The 15,624-nt window shown below is 35.8% G+C and overlaps 1 protein-coding gene across 2 annotated transcripts in view; it reads right to left on the minus strand.

Moving 5' to 3' along the window:
• Nucleotides 1-218: 218 nt before the first annotated feature.
• Nucleotides 219-15,624, minus strand: part of LOC145412223 (6-phosphofructo-2-kinase/fructose-2,6-bisphosphatase 1-like) — a 132,021-nt gene continuing 116,615 nt past the window's right edge. For both annotated transcript variants that reach the window (XM_080282154.1, XM_080282155.1), the window contains exon 11: nucleotides 219-2,250. In XM_080282154.1, coding sequence (XP_080138280.1) covers nucleotides 2,191-2,250 — 60 coding nt within the window. In that variant the 3' untranslated portion in view covers nucleotides 219-2,190. The remainder of the gene's footprint in view (nucleotides 2,251-15,624) is intronic.

Consider the following 15,624-nt stretch of genomic DNA (forward strand, 5'->3'; position numbering starts at 1 on the left):
AATACATCCTGTGCTCTGTAACCACTAACTATGCTGTTTATTGCATTATGCCACTGAGCCTGGGGAATCTTTTTTTTGTTTAATTCTTGCAATACCATGACAGTGTTATTCAACAAACTTTACAAACTGAAGGAGTCAGATACATGAAAGCTTTAATAAACCCCTTCAACCCAACAAGCATTTTCTAAGCAGAATAAATTTGTCTAGTGGCAGGAAGAATAAACTAAGAATGTCACCCAGACTTAAGAGGTTAAATATTGCATAGGTAAATGAAATCTCAGTCAAGCTTTCATTACTAAAATTATTATACTGTATAATTATTTATAAAACTACATTATACAAAATTCTCACTCACTGTGACCACTCAAGCAAGGAATAATAATCAGGTATAAAAGCTCAAACTAAAAAGTACAAGTCTAGTATGTACAACTTACCATTTATGCTATAAACGTAAGTCTGTTCAACAATAACAGCTCTATGTTTTGTCATTAGTTCTTACTACATTACAGTAACTCCTCACTTAACACTGTTTATATGTTCCTAAAAAAACTCATGTTAAGTGAAAAACATTTAAAAAGATAGCTATATTCCATCAAGATTTGTATTTTTTCAGTTATTAAACAATCATTTTCAAGGTTCAAAATAAGTGCACTGAAATGTATTTGATGTTATGCTCAGATGTATAATTATGTACAGTACAGTACAGTACATACTAAATGCTGAAACTACAAGGTAACTAATGAAAAAAGTGATATGTTGTGTTAGAGTTGCATTAACCCTGATCCATCACTCCACATCCTAACCACTTAATAATGAACAATGGCATGTTATGTGAAAAGCTTTCCAACTTTGATTAGCATCTTTATAGTAAAAAAATCTGTAAACTGCTAGTATTAAATGAGGAATCACTGTACATGGTAGCATCTCCAATCATCTTCCACATCATCCACTACAACTAGCAACTAGGGACCTGCTGTCTGACAGTGATACAGGACCATCGTGTCTTTTACTATTCACAGAAATAATAAACATCATAAAATTGCTTTTATTAGATCTACAATAATATGACAGAAGTCCTTATCATACAATTTAGGACAATCACCCTGCCTGCCTTCTCTCTTATTTTCCAAAAGTCAGCTATAAAATCCTACTTCAGTATGTGGATGATTCACAATTCAAAGAAATTATTGTCTACGTAACAAACAGCAATTACTGTACAGTACTATATAAATGAAATTTTTTATTTATATGGGGATTTACATCAATCACCAACACTCTAAGACATCTGATTTAGATAAGCCACTCATAACCTGAACCTACAGCAGGAAACACCTCATTTCATTGGTTCAGCTTTATCAGTACTCAAACTTCGTCTAACATGTTAAAAAAAATTTCATGCTGTACCTAAAAATTGTGCTGAAGAATATGTAAATGCTGCATCTAAAATGAAAAATTATTAATGTTACTACAAATATCACTATACAGTATAATCCTAGTTACAAAACTATGGCAGTATTTCATAAAAAAGGTAAGTACTGCATGTTGCTACTGCAATATATTTCTTATGGCAATTTTCTTTTCTTTTTTTTTTAATTGCAGGAAAACATTATTACCAGAAGTGTATGAAAAATTGTTCTGAAGACGACTTACAAAACTACTACAAAGGAGATCACTTAAAATGTAATGCACCATATAAAGTAGCTATTTGGGATCTCATGGAAGAGTGGAACTGAAACAAGCACACCAGAACTGTAAATGACCACACCTGTACAATTTCAAGGGCATTTTGTTACTTTTAAATGCAGCTCAAATAAAATTTTAATAACACTAAGCACTCATATAAAGAACACTACTGAACATGTTCTAGTAACTTCTCAGGACAAATGAATACTCTACACACTGGTATTTTAGATCAAGAATCTAGCATTCTACAACCACACCAACTAACTATTGTGCCAAGACTACATCACTGAATACATGAGTGCTACACCCACATGACTCGGATGCATCACTATGTATGGCAGGAGCAGCATACCTGAACATGCAGTAACAACATCTTCACTTAATTTTAAGAGTTGCATGAATAAAATTTTGTGCCAAATAAGTCTTGGTATTCTGTGATGACCATGTGGCATCTTCTGTGGTTAGGCAGGTGAGGGCAATTTTGATTAGCTGTTGGGTGGATGGAGCTCAGTAGTGGGAAGGGACAGTGATGAGAGCATCCTGGGTGTTTCTTCCGACACTGCAGTCCTGTGGAAAAAAGGGATTACAGCCAATAATACTGGCTGTTAGTCAGCTGCAAATTACAAGCTAATATTTCATAGTAAGAAAAGACTACAAACACAGTACTGAAAATAATCAAACTACCGGTATATTAATTTATATCACTGAAGCATTCTATGTTCATTAGAATCATTACAAGTACAAACTAACAAAATTATGAAATATTATAAAGGTTTGTGTAATTTATTATCCAAATAAAGAATATTAATGCTCCATTGATTAAAGTTCAGTATCTTGATAATATCAATAACTGAGCATTAATTACACCATGAAGTGGCTATTCACAGAACATCTGAAATACATTGCTACTGACTAAAGACAAAAGTGAATTAATTATTTGTGAGCATTCTTTATAATTCTATGTTGATCTCTTTTCAGTTTTAATAACATCCGCAGTTCATTCACACACTACTATAACTGAAAGCTAATCTATTAGGCAAAACAAAGCCTTTAATGTTAATTGCTTCAAAGGCAAATATGAATAATCATCAGACTTTTAAATATTTATTAAGGGCACACAAAGTTCTCTTCAAACAGTTAATATGGCACAATGGAGTGATAATTACTGTGGTAGCTGATCTGAATAATACAGAATGTATGAGGAAGGTATCAATCCTTGCATTTGTACTTACGTAATTTCACTAAATACAATATACAGCACTTAAAGATATGGCACTAAGAGGAAGAGAAGAATTATGGACTAATGGACCATATTCTTAAAACCGAGGATGCAAGTTGCACTGTATATATGCTTCATATCTGACAGTCATTTATGGAAAATTTGTGAACATTAAAAGAAATTATCTTGCACTCTACATTGTGGAAAATATTCCTCAGTAATGTACAGATGCCCATTTGCTTTAAATTGCTCTCATCACAGGTTTTACATAATGATTCTCATTGACAGGAGCTTACTTAAACCTATGCAGTCTCCATTTTAAGAATATGTATGCAAAAGACTGAATTTAACATATACACACATAATGAAATATTATAGGAATGCACAATAAGTCTTCACACCAACTATGAAACTTGAAAAGTTGACCACATAATACCAAATACAGTACTGGACAGTAAGTGTGATGGCTATGTTTTCATGTTCCAACATGTATACTGTAAAACATTTTTTTTCCTACACTAATTTTTCATACAGCACTACAGATATGTTCCAAGAAATTACTGTGTTAAGTAAAATGCACTTTTTAAAGGTTATGTTCCTGCAAAAAGAGATTATCTCCTCAAATTTGAAAGTATTATTAATGGGTGAAAATAGTATGTGTGTGCATGTGTATATCTCTGTATCTGTCTATCTACAGAGAGAGAGAGAGAGAGAGAGAGAGAGAGAGAGAGAGACTGGGAAAGGCGGCAATAAGCATCATCTTGGTTGGGTTTTATTCTTGTTAGCAACATTTTGCCAACTCTCTTGGCATCATCAGCCTATAAATTGTACAGTTTGTGAAACAATACAGCAATGGACAGGAATATTACAGGAAACTACTGTATAATACACATAAAACTGTTGACATTAGTGGAAATACAATATCAAACTGCTCTAAAATCCCTGCATTAATCTGTGTGGAAATAAAAACCTTAATTCATAGTGTCTGTGGTGGAAGAAAGTTCCATGTGTGAAGAGAAATGTCTAATATAAAGAGCTTCTAATGACTTGGTGTTTGTGGGTGAATTAGGTTTCTGTAGGACAGACAGGAGGTCAAGTTCTAATGAATTCAAATTGCAAAACAGCAAGGCATGGTAAGGGGTTGGCTGGTACAAGCAAATACAGTACACAATTATGTTCATCAAACCTAAGTATGCGACTTCATACTGTCTCACCAATGTACATGGATTTAAAAAAAATACAGTATAATTTTAAATCAGGATAAAATAGTTTCAAGAGTGAATTCAATTAGTTTCTAATTGCGCAGCTAAGGTGATCATAATAAAGTACTGTAACTTGATACAGTGAGTTTCTGGTTTGGATTCACTTATTGTTGCACGAACAACGTAAAATGAACCCTCAATCCACATACATGAAACTTTCTTCTACCACACACAGTAGTATTTGAGTCATTCCTCCAACTACCGCAATGGGAAACAGACATAACCAGGTTCGTTCTAATTAGATGCAATTAATAACTGTAATATTTCTAGCACTATATAGAACTCTTGCTTACCTGTGCTTCATGTAACTGTTTAATGACATCTGTAATTTGAGTAAATATAGGTTTTATTTCCATATGAATTAATGCTGGTATTTTAGAGCAATCTGACATTGTATTTCCACAGATTTCAACAATTTTTATCTATACTTTAATGTATTGTTTCCTGTAATGCTGCTGTTCACTGATTTATTGTTTACCAAACTGTACAATTCCCTGATGATGCCAAGACCGTAGGCAAAACATTGCTAGCATGAATAAAACCTGGTAAAAACAATGCTTACTGCTACCCTTCCCAATCTCCAGTATACATGATAATGCTTTCACTGACACTGTGTGTGTGTGTGTGTGTGTGTGTGTAGGTATATATATATATCTCATCTCATCAGCCGTTTGTGTGTCCACTGCAGGACCATCCTATCCCGACCGAAGTGGGGACGATACAGCCAAAGTATCTCTACCAAGTGGCTTAGGCTGCCCGGTAGAGACTGTATGTAGGGTGAGAAGTGCTTGTAAGTGTAATTGTAGTGTTGTAGTGGCTATGGATGTGTGCGTACTCTGTGAACCAAGTGTAATCGGCCCGCGCAAGCCGACTGGGTGCAAGCATACTTTATGCGACACTGGCTCAACCACAGCACCCCTTATGTCTGCCAAGCAGTACGTGGCCAGAAGAACGCTCCCAAAGTTTATTACCCTGGCGGGATGCGAACCCTCGTTCTTCAGTGTACGAAAACACACATTTTATATATATACTGTACATATATACATATATATATATAGTAAAGATGTGTATATTATTTGTATGTATTAAATATAAGAGTTTATAAGCAATTCACTGCAAGGTAATGAGGATTTATTAAGACTGTACTTGCAGTAGTTGCAGTGACACTTTACTGCATCTCCTAAGAGCTTACTGTAGAATGGAAAGGATGATTTTTGTGCAAAGTGTTCCAAACTTAACCGACAAACTTACCACAACAAATGTAAGCAAAAATTTACTGTACTGCATATCACTTCTGTAGGTTTTACTGGTTCTTGATCTTAAAACAAGTTTAAATGCAAAACAGTCGAGTGTGTCTTAGATTGTCATATTCCACACTGGCTGTGTATGCTCTTGATAGTTTTTCAGTCACCAAGATCCCAGATAATTAGCTGAAAATGGAGTATTGTACACCAAATTCAGAGTTTTCATCTTGGTAATGGAGAACTGAAGTAACTGGTCACTGGATGGACTGATACTAAGTTAGTTAAATACTGGCACAAAAAATTATCACTTCCAAACTATCACAAATAATCTTATTTTTTATGTATCATAATAATAATAAAAAAAAAAACAGTACTTACTTTTAAAAAAATATTAAATATAGCATCACATCAAGCAATACAACCAAAGTTAGTTTCACTAAAACTGAGAATAAAACTGTATTGGCAAGCAATTACAATACTGTACTGTAATGATGATTCAGTTTCTACAGCATTCTTTAACAATGAGTGAAGAACAATGTTGCATGCCACTTTTCAGTAATTATCACGTACCTTATCAGTGCTGGAGAACTTACCTATTGTGCAGGTAATGCTCTTCACTTGGCAACGTCATGATACAGTACTGACAAGCAAATTTTGCATGTACTGCACAGTAAGTCATTTTTTAAATGCTAATTTTGTAACAGAACCCACAATACGTGACATAAAAATTGGCTATTACAGCTCAACTGTTACTTACAGGATAGAACTGATCTGCCAGTTTCCCACAATGTACAGTAGGTACTCACCGTTTTGAAAAAAGCTGTGGTATTTACAAAAATATCCCTGACACAATGAGGACAGCCTGTATTAATATGACATACTGTACTATGAAGTGCCTTCTAGTTGCTAAAGTCCCTAACTGCTAAAGCAAAGTTAGTTTATCTGTATGATTAAATAATAAATTCTAAAAGCAACTGTTATCAACAACCCAGTCATATAACTGATAAAAGCTAAAAGCTATATTGTCATTAAACACACACACACACACACACACACACACACACACACACACACACACACACACACACACACCTCAAGCGCTATATACCGTATTGACTTATTCAGTCCACAGGGACTCTCCTATGCTACACTTTTAAATTACATGAAAATCTTCAAGTCTAATGTTACTTTTGTTTACTAATCATCTATACCAGCGTTTCCCAACCTGGGGGGCACGCCCCCCCGGGGGAGGCGTCAGGTAATCAAAGTTCAACATAGGGTTAATCCAATCAAATGTATACAGGGTAGTCCCAAAGATATGTATGAATATGAAACTTTGATAGGAAAACTTCACAACTGTCATTTCGAGCAACCACATGAAGTGTTGCCATCTTGCGTCTTAAGCATCCATATGGAACAGATAAAAACATCGTTGTTTAGACGTCAAAGGGGTGGGGGGCCATCACGAATACAGTCCTGACCAAAGGGGGGCGCAGTGCTAAAAAGGTTGGGAACCCCTGATCTATACTATACCAACACCTATTTCACACAGTTGTACTTTCTACTGTATTCATGGTATTTGCAGTCAATATTAAAATTCATCCTCGTTGATTTAATGTCATTTCTAAACTTCGTCATGTGTTAGACGTGGTTCACTTTAAGGTGGCTCTCCAAGGTGCACATTTCTTGATATCTTCTTAGCTCAACCCTCAGCCATTGTCTTCAGCAACTCATCCAATATTTTCACTGAACAGACTTTGGGGATTTATTTATCCACATTTGTACTCATACACCTCAACACAATTATGTTTTCTGTTTCTTCATTTCTCTGAACCACGTCAGCCAATCTCAGGGTCCAGATCAATAGATATCGCTAATATCTTGTTGTTATAATTGACTTATGAAACACACATGGATGTTTATTTGTATCACTATTTCTTTTTAATATATATACTTTTAAAGATAACACTGCCCTAATCAAAATACAGTCTGTTAATATACATATGAAAAATGCCTCTAAGCTTTGTTACTATAAAAGCACTGATAAGGGCTTTTTTATTTATTCTTTTACTGTGTTCACATGTAAGCACAGGCAGAAGCATATTTTCCACTATTAGGGATCAGCAAGTTTTCTCTGAGCACTTGAGAAAATTATTCTGGGAACAGAAGCCCTCCTTGGTTTTATCATCATACCCCCTCAAAACCCAGTTTCCACCCAACTTTTTTCAGACAAAAGTTATCATCATCATCTAATCGTGTGTTGCCCCATGAGGAGCACAGGAACCCCGGACTAGGCAAGTTTGTCCTGACATTTCAGATGAAAGTGACCAGCCTCACCCATCCCTGAGTGGAATTACATGAGCAATAAGCCCTAACCATCCCTTGGATATAAACCTATAGTGGCTCAATACGATTGGAGTGTCTTAATTACCCACTAAACCACCAGGCACCATAATCTGGTTATATGATTACCACCCAACATTGTAAATGGTTTCCTCATGTACAGGAAATTATTTGGTTTGTCACTCAGCGTAGAGTCACCCGCAGACAGAAGGAAGAGGAAAGAATGAAGGAAAGAATGACGGAAGAGGGAGGAAGGAAAGAGGGAAGGAAACGAGAAAAAGAGCAGTCACCTGAGAGCAGCACTACATCGAGTGAGTGGATGGTGGGTATCCCCACCTACAAAAGTAATATCAATGGATTCAACACATTCTAATCCTTCAAAGAAGAGGTGATAGTTACTAAACCAACCCTCCAATAATCCATGTGATATTTCAGTGCCTGCAGTGTGAGGGAAAGTGCTTCTTTTTAATGTATATGTTTGAAGCCTTCTACAGTAAACGCTTCAAAGTTGAACTATATGGGGCTCTTGGGTAGTTCGACTTATCAAATTTTTGGACTAACAAGGGGAAAAAAAAAAAAAAAAAACATATTACCCCCCTCCAATAATTGCAAATTATATGATTACTTGTTTCTTAACACTAAACTAAAGAAGCATTTATACAGCACTAAAAATAAACAATAAAAACAATTTAGTGCATGTCATAGGCTAGGTTAGGATAGTAGGCAGCATAGATGGAGGGTGCAAGTCACTTACTTATGTAGCATAGATGGAGGGTGCAAGTCAATTATGTAAAGTTCTGATCTTATTTGCTTCATTGGACAATCAATTAAACTAAAATGTAACACAAGGAATACAATAAACTAAAATGTAGCACCTGGAAGATATCTAAGAAACTAAAATGTAACCCTCTGAATAAACACTATCACACCTCAGTAAGAGTTCGACTTATAGGAAATTCCTTCTTCTGCAGGATCGACTTGTCAAGGTATTACTGTATTTGTTCCATTTACTAAATACATAATGCTCTTATTTCTGAGGGTAAAATTACACTAAGTAATGCTGGAAATAAAATTATTTACCACCTATGAATGAATGTTTCATTCATCCATCCAATCCTTGAACTGATATGTAAAGAAATTGGGATGGTGATGCATATTCCAAGAAGTCAAGTTGAAGCACTTGATGAGGCAGGACTGAGTGGTGATGATTCTTAATGACAGCAATGATGCAGTGATAATGCCAGGATATACAAAAGAACTACAATGCAAGTACAGTAGACCCTCATTATAATGGACTATTTGAGGGAAAGCCAAGTTTGTTAAAGTTGATAGTTTGTTATATCTGAGGCCCCTCCTCTAGGTGGGATTCCAAGCACATGTCTGAAACTAAATAAGTACAACAGCATATTCAAGTACTGTACTAAATATTAAAACTATATCTTACACTGATTTGGCCCATAAACTCACCCTTATGTGGCATACCGCACCTCATTTAGCGGACATTGTTCTTTACAGCCAACAAAAGTTCACTGAGTAAAAGGGATAAGAAACACATGTACTGCGCCTTTTTAATGAACATTGTTCAATACTGTATAACCAATAAAAGTTCAGTGAGCTTCATGGCGTCCATTAAATCCAATATCCATTCTCAAGGTTTGCTGTAGTGAGGGTGTCCTATACCTATTCGTTTGGAAGGGGGGAAGCTGAGTAGGAAAGGGTACAATTCTTTTTAGCTTTTCAAATTTATGCCAAGGGAACTGTATTACAGTGACTCAGTGTCATGAAAAACAGATAATAAACAACCATATCTACTGTGCATTATTCTGTGATTTTGTACAAATGTAAATGTACACAATAAGGTTCACCTGTAATGATTTAAAAGTGAACACATGTTCAGTGGATTCTAAGACTTCAGGTTTTTGCATGAAACACCAAGGTTTCAGTAAGCTGTGGTATTCAAAGATGACTGGAAATAATAAGAAAATTTTTTAAAAATTTTCAAACCACTTGTAAAGAAAAGTTTTACTGTATCTTGGTACAGTATGATACCCTACACACTACTTTCTACTGGTCATCTGTGCATTATCCATAAATGTCTATTCTCTACACAAAATGTTATTTGCAATCCATAAATATCTATTTTCAACCTAAGATGTTATCAAACATCTTGTTAAGTCCTTGCTCTCTCAGAAATCCCTGAACTGAGGATGGAATGACACACAAGTCTCCTGGCTACTGCTTCTTTTCCTATCTGTCTGTCTGTTAATCACTTTCCTTCTCATTCTTCCCCTCTCCAACTGTTTAACTCACTTCTCCCATAGGGATGGTAATCTTTTTCTTCAAGTATCGTGAATGCCTCACTTACACATGTCCTTTACCAGTCAATTTATATTCTCTCCTTAAGTTCACATTATCTCGGTATGTTCTGTTCCACCCACTCCTTTACATCACACAGTATATACTCAGCTCTTGCTTTCATAGCAAAATATTTTCATGCATCTTCTCATTCCATCTCTAACTGACTTTTCTTAACTGCTCAAAAGCTTGTCCTTTCTGTCCCATTCAATGATCAGATTTCATACCCATAAGAAATAGTATAAGCTCACTATCTGCTGGTGCCTTCTTGATCTCCCAAATAATTTACCTCCCTTCTAAGGTTCCATGTGAGGTGCAATCACATCACACTGAATTTCTTCCTCCTTCCTTCATTCAACTATTTTGCTCCTTCTCTCCCTCCCTCCCTCCCTCACTCAACTGTTTCATTCTTCTCTCTTTCTTTCTCTCTTCTTCCTGCCCTCTTTCCTTCATTCAACTGTTTTCTTTCCATGTTTCCCTCACATTCTTCTCTCCCTCCTTCCCTCACTCAGCTATTTTCTCCTCCTTCCTCCTTTCTCTCATTTTCTTTTCTTTCATCTCTTAAATGTTTTCTTTCTTCCTTCCTTTCTTTGTTCTTCACTAAAAAATTGGCCTTTCATTTAAGCAAAACACACAGTATATGATGTGAAACGGTCTCTTCTCCATTTATACAGCAGTTTTCTTTCTCTCATAATTTCTTGTATAGACATATGAGCAAGAAATATTTACTGTATATCACCAAAACTGAAAGAAACTGCTTGCATTTTTAGGCTAAATTTTTTTCCTGTCTCCCAAAATTAATCACATATAACCATCCACGTCTGACCAAGGATCAAAGCACTAAAATCTTAAAACTACTGTACAGTGAAATTATACACCATTCTCTCTCTCTCAGCACCATCCATCCATCAACCAATCCTATGCCGCCCAAAAGTGGAGTGTAGGAGGCCGGGGCTAGGCAAATTGGTCCTGACATTTAAGATGAGAATGACCAGCCTCACTCATCCCTGAGTGGCACTACATGAGTAACAAACCCCAACCACCCCTTGGATATAAACCTACATAGGCTCAATCTGATTAGAGTGTCTTAATTACTCATTAAACCACCAGGTGCCATTACTGGTTATATGGTTACCACCTAGTGTAGTATATGGTTTCCTGGTGTAGAGGAAACTACACTACACGAGATACCGATGATAGGAGAATGGGCAACTTAGACCCAAAGTTTGTGATGCAAGCATGAAAATTCAATGCAAAAAATTATCCGACCAAAGTGGAAAATTCAAGAGGCTCACCATTTCCCACCACAGACTCAGCAGGACTGTGGTGTACATGTGTGTGGGTGGAGCTTGTGAGCCCTGCACACCCAAAACCCCTTCCTTACTATAATGAACAGAATTATACATAATTATATCCTTCTAACCATTATTCTTTCATTACATTCTATGACCAACAAAGCTTACAGCTTTCAAAACTGTATTTTGTCTATGTAGATATCAAATCTCCATGCACATCAGTTTATTAGAAAATCCTTAGTGTTAGTAATGGAAATCTGTGGACATTCTGTGTGATGCAGCACTACCAACTGTGCTTCTGCTGTGCTTACAAGAGTGAAAGCTGGGTACAACCAAGCATAGCGACCAAAATGCTAATATGCAGTTCTATTTGTAGGTACATGTGCAGGCTATGTGATGAATGCACTCCACTGTACATAACATGCATATAAAAACTCTCAATTATCCATCATCACAACATCCAGCCCAAGGCAATATCCACAGCTGGATATTGCATAATATCCGGTGATATTATGCAATATCCACTGCCAAAACAGGACGTAACTGCTGGTTCTATGCAATATCCGATGTTGAGGTATATCACCCAACTCGTAAACAGCAGCCAACCAGTTCTGTATAGCTGCACAGTATTGTATGATTACTTTATTGTATTTGATACTTAATTTTCAGCATTTACTCATGGGAAAGCTTTTAGGATAGAGGTTTGAGCTGGACAGTAACACAATGTCCAGCTTGATGCCGAATACTGAGCTGACAGGGGGCATTTTACTATAACTGGTGTAGGGCTTCGCTGAGTTATGCCATATATATATATATATATATATATATATATATATGTGTGTGTAAAACCATCCATCCATCATCCAATCTTATGCCGTCCCATGAAAAGCGTAGGAGCACAGTGGTTGGCAAATTGGTCTGGACATTTATATGTACATACTTATATATATACATATATATATATATATATATATATATATATATATATATATATATATATGTGTTATATATCTATATCTATCTATCTATCTATATATATATATATCTATATATATATATATATATATATATATATATATATATATATCCACACACATATGTATATATATATATATATATATATCCACACACATATGTATATATATATATATATATATATATATATATATATATATATATCCACACACATATGTATATATATATATATATATATATATATATATATACACACACACACATACACTTATATATATTCTGTAGTAACTTAAGTATTTACACATAGTATCTGAAACAGGATGCATTAGTGAACTCAAAACTATGGTATTAAGTATAATACATAAAAACCGTAACTACTGAAGGATATCATTTGCCATGTTCATTGCTTTTCAAGAGATTCTTTTGACTCCAAAGTCATGATAAATTATGTGTAGGAAGAGTAAGTGCCATAATATCATACTAAGCTCTATTATAATTATACCACTATACACACACACATTACATAAAATCCTATTACCAGTAAGGAAATTATAACAAGTTTACATGTGTTGTCGTCATAATAATCATCTTGATTCTAATTTCTGCCTACAGAAAAAATGAGGTGGGATCAAGTAACAAACAATGAGAATACACATAAGTGGGATAGCCATCAACAGCATGTCCACTGAAATGAGTCACACAACCATTCACATACTACTCAAGCATTTGGAATCCTAGCTACACCTCACAAGCATAACACCCTGCACATAGTTCACTTGCAGTTTTCTCTGTATATCTGCTTCACATACATATGTCAAATGGGCTAATTCAATTAAATGTTAAGTTAGAAAGGGTGTCAAATGCTCAACAAGTGATTCTCCAGGCATAATTCATCCATCCATTTCAACCCCTTCTCAATTATTAGCTTCATCATTTTTCCTAGCCCACCATTCCTTCTCCCACCGTCAAACTTACATACACAGCTGGCTCACCTACAACATAGCTACTTTGTCAGCAGTAGGAAATGTATTATGGGAATCTCAACTGAGGGAGATACAGACCCTATAGAAAAAAAGCTTATGGTCTGAGCCCTCCTCAATCACCCCTCATAAACTCCCCCCCCCCCAGGCCTACCCTGACCACTTCAAACAGGCTTTAACTATACCAACCAATAACAAAAACAATTTTAAACAAGCTTTTATCAAAGATGTATCCCCACCAAGTGGTAAAGGATATACAGATATGCACTAATAAGTTTGGTAATTTCATATATATAGGTGCATGAACTAGGACTTGTACATTAAAAGCGGGGAAATAATTATGATAATAATAATAATAATAATAATAACTCTTAGGAATCAGTCCGCCAAGTTTCATCTTCGGATTCCTTGTGCAGGTCGAATTGAAATCTCCAGTTGACACAACCAATTTGTCAAGATAGATTCTTCATCATATGGTCATAGCTCATAAAGTACAGATAATATGGTCATTTTACATATATGGGCAACAACTCCAGCACATACTCTATCTTTCTGTGTGATCCACCAGTAGTTTCAAGATATAGGCCCTGATGGAAAGATGGACAGATGGATAACACGACAGGTTTTTTCCTTATACAGTAAACCCTTAATGCTCACGGACTTGAAGCTCGCAGATTTGATTACTCACAGATTTTTCACTTTTGTAATAAATAATAATGAATAGTGAAATAAAATGAAAAAATGCAGCGTGTGAATGATGCGCACATGTGTACATCACACACTGATCATAACACATCATATACTTAACTACATTTTCAATAATTAATCTTCCTACACAAACATGAATTGAGGTGAATGTATTGTACACTGATGAGAAATGATGAGAATATATTGACATTACTGTACTGTATGGTATATTTAAATCCTTTTATTGTACAATTTATTGTATTTTGCAATATGTTCATGCGCAATCATTTATCATGATCATCAAAGCATCAGAAACTGTTTCCTTTGTCGTGTAGGTATATTTTCAGTGTGGTAGGGGTAACTAATTTGATGCTCGCGGATTTTCCATTCTCAAAGGGATCTCTGTTCCCTAACCCCTGCAAGCATCAAGGGTTTGGTGTATGATCATACCTCATAAAATACCAACAATATGGCAATTTTACATATACGGGCATCAACTACAACACATTCTCTATCTTTCTGTGTGATATGAAGCCAATCCACCAGGCAGTTTCCAAGATACAGGCCAGGAAGGAGATGGACTGATGGATAATACAAGGCCGATTTTTCCTTCTATGGTTATAGTTCATAAAGTACAGACAATATTGCAGTTTTAAATACACAGGCATCAACTACAACACCTACTCTTTCTGTGTGATATGAAGCCAATCCACCAGGTAGTTTCCGAGATACAAACCTGGATGGAAAGACGGACAGACGGATGAACAGGGGCGATTCCTATACTGTAAGACCTCACTATAACGGACTAATTGGGGCCCAAACCATTACGAAAAATGCGAAATTCCGATAAATGCGACTTCCCCCTGCTAATCCGGAAATTTTCCGAAATATCAGACATTAGTCCAGATTGCATGAATGGTTTTTAAACTGTTCTGACTACTGTACCATTGTGGTACTGTACTGTGTTACAGCTTCACTACATTAATCAAATGGTAAAATATATATATTAATACTGTCCTGTACACTGATAAACATGTCTTTTATTTGCCTTATTGTGGTGGACATAGCTGAAGTGGTCAGGCAGTCCGCACTGCTTCTGGCTTTATTGGACTTTTTCCGATATATAGGAATTTAGTCCGGTAGCTCCAAGACTCCGATAAAAGTGAATTCCAGACTATTGAAGTCCATTATATCGAGGTTTTACTGTATCTCCACCATATGGAATAATGGTGGGGATAATAAACTGAGCTGTGACCATCATCAATGAAGGTACACCATACCATCACCCAGACTATACCATCATCTAGACCATAATCCACATTATCACCATCACCTACTTCATTAACCCACACTATCATCCACATCATAATCTACACCATCAATCCACACCATCATCCACACCAGTGAGTCTCTGAGCTGTCATATTGCCTAAGCTGTGGCAGACAAGTGCAGTGACTCATAATGCCCTACTAGGCCATATCTGAGTCCACAGTCTGCACTGTCATGAATACAGACACATTTTGTTAACTCTGAGAGCCCCAGAAAGTGCCTTCCACATTATACAATTTCAGTGTTTTGAGA

The sequence above is a fragment of the Coenobita brevimanus genome, chromosome 92 (genome assembly GCF_032717465.1).
Source record: "Coenobita brevimanus isolate Jiangsu-jjx chromosome 92, ASM3271746v2, whole genome shotgun sequence".
NCBI classification, from domain to species: domain Eukaryota; kingdom Metazoa; phylum Arthropoda; class Malacostraca; order Decapoda; family Coenobitidae; genus Coenobita; species Coenobita brevimanus.